Genomic DNA, 688 nt, shown 5'->3' on the forward strand with positions numbered 1-688 from the left:
ATGCCCAGGGCTAATGTCAAAGATGGGTTTTCACCAAACCTGGATCAACTGGATAATGGAGTGCATCACTATTGTGTCATACTCTTACCTGCTAAATGGAGCTGTACACGGTAAAGTTAGTCCATAGAGAGGAATCCACCAAGGGGATCCTCTCTCACCATATATCTTCATACTATGCAGTGAGTTTCTATCGGGACTATGTAAAAAAGCAGAAAGGGATAATAAACTGCAGGGGATACGAGTATCAAAATCCAGCCCTCGAGTGAACCATCTGCTTTTCGCAGATGACACAATGTTCTTCTGCAGATCTGACCGCCAAAGCTGCAAGAAACTGATGAAAATCCTGAATCGATATGAAACTGCCTCCGGACAAATGATAAACAAAAGTAAGTCAGCTGTTACTTTCTCAGCTAAAACAGGGGAAGAGGCAAGGAATCTAGCTAAACAGATCCTCGGAATTCAACAAGTGGGAGGTTTAGGTAAATACCTTGGCCTACCTAAGTCCTTTGGGAGGAAAAAGAAAGACATGTTTAATGGCATCATCGACATAATCAAGCAGCGGGCTCTAAGCTGGTCCTCGAGGTTCCTTTCCACGGCTGGAAAAACCACCATGCTCAAGTCAGTGCTTTCTGCCATGCCAACGCACACTATGTCCTGCTTCAAGTTACCAGGCTCCTTGTGCAAGTGA

The 688-nt window shown here is 44.6% G+C and overlaps 1 protein-coding gene across 1 annotated transcript; it reads left to right on the forward strand.

Annotated features, from left to right (window-relative positions):
• Positions 1-688, forward strand: LOC147936289 (uncharacterized). Its single transcript, XM_087468668.1, has 2 exons — positions 1-110; positions 307-688. The coding sequence occupies exons 1-2, from the start codon at positions 1-3 to the stop codon at positions 686-688; spliced, it is 492 nt and encodes a 163-aa protein (XP_087324794.1).

This window comes from Camelina sativa, chromosome 10 (genome assembly GCF_030686135.1).
Source record: "Camelina sativa cultivar CO46 ecotype springtype chromosome 10, ASM3068613v1".
Classification (NCBI taxonomy): domain Eukaryota; kingdom Viridiplantae; phylum Streptophyta; class Magnoliopsida; order Brassicales; family Brassicaceae; genus Camelina; species Camelina sativa.

Excerpts from the sequence above, each read along its gene's own strand:
- LOC147936289 (XM_087468668.1), top strand. The coding sequence starts at position 1 with ATGCCCAGGGCTAATGTCAAAGATGGGTTTTCACCAAACCTGGATCAA. Across the intron at positions 111-306 it reads GCTAAATGGAGCTGTACACG|ATCTGACCGCCAAAGCTGCA; the intron begins GTAAAGTTAGTC and ends GTTCTTCTGCAG.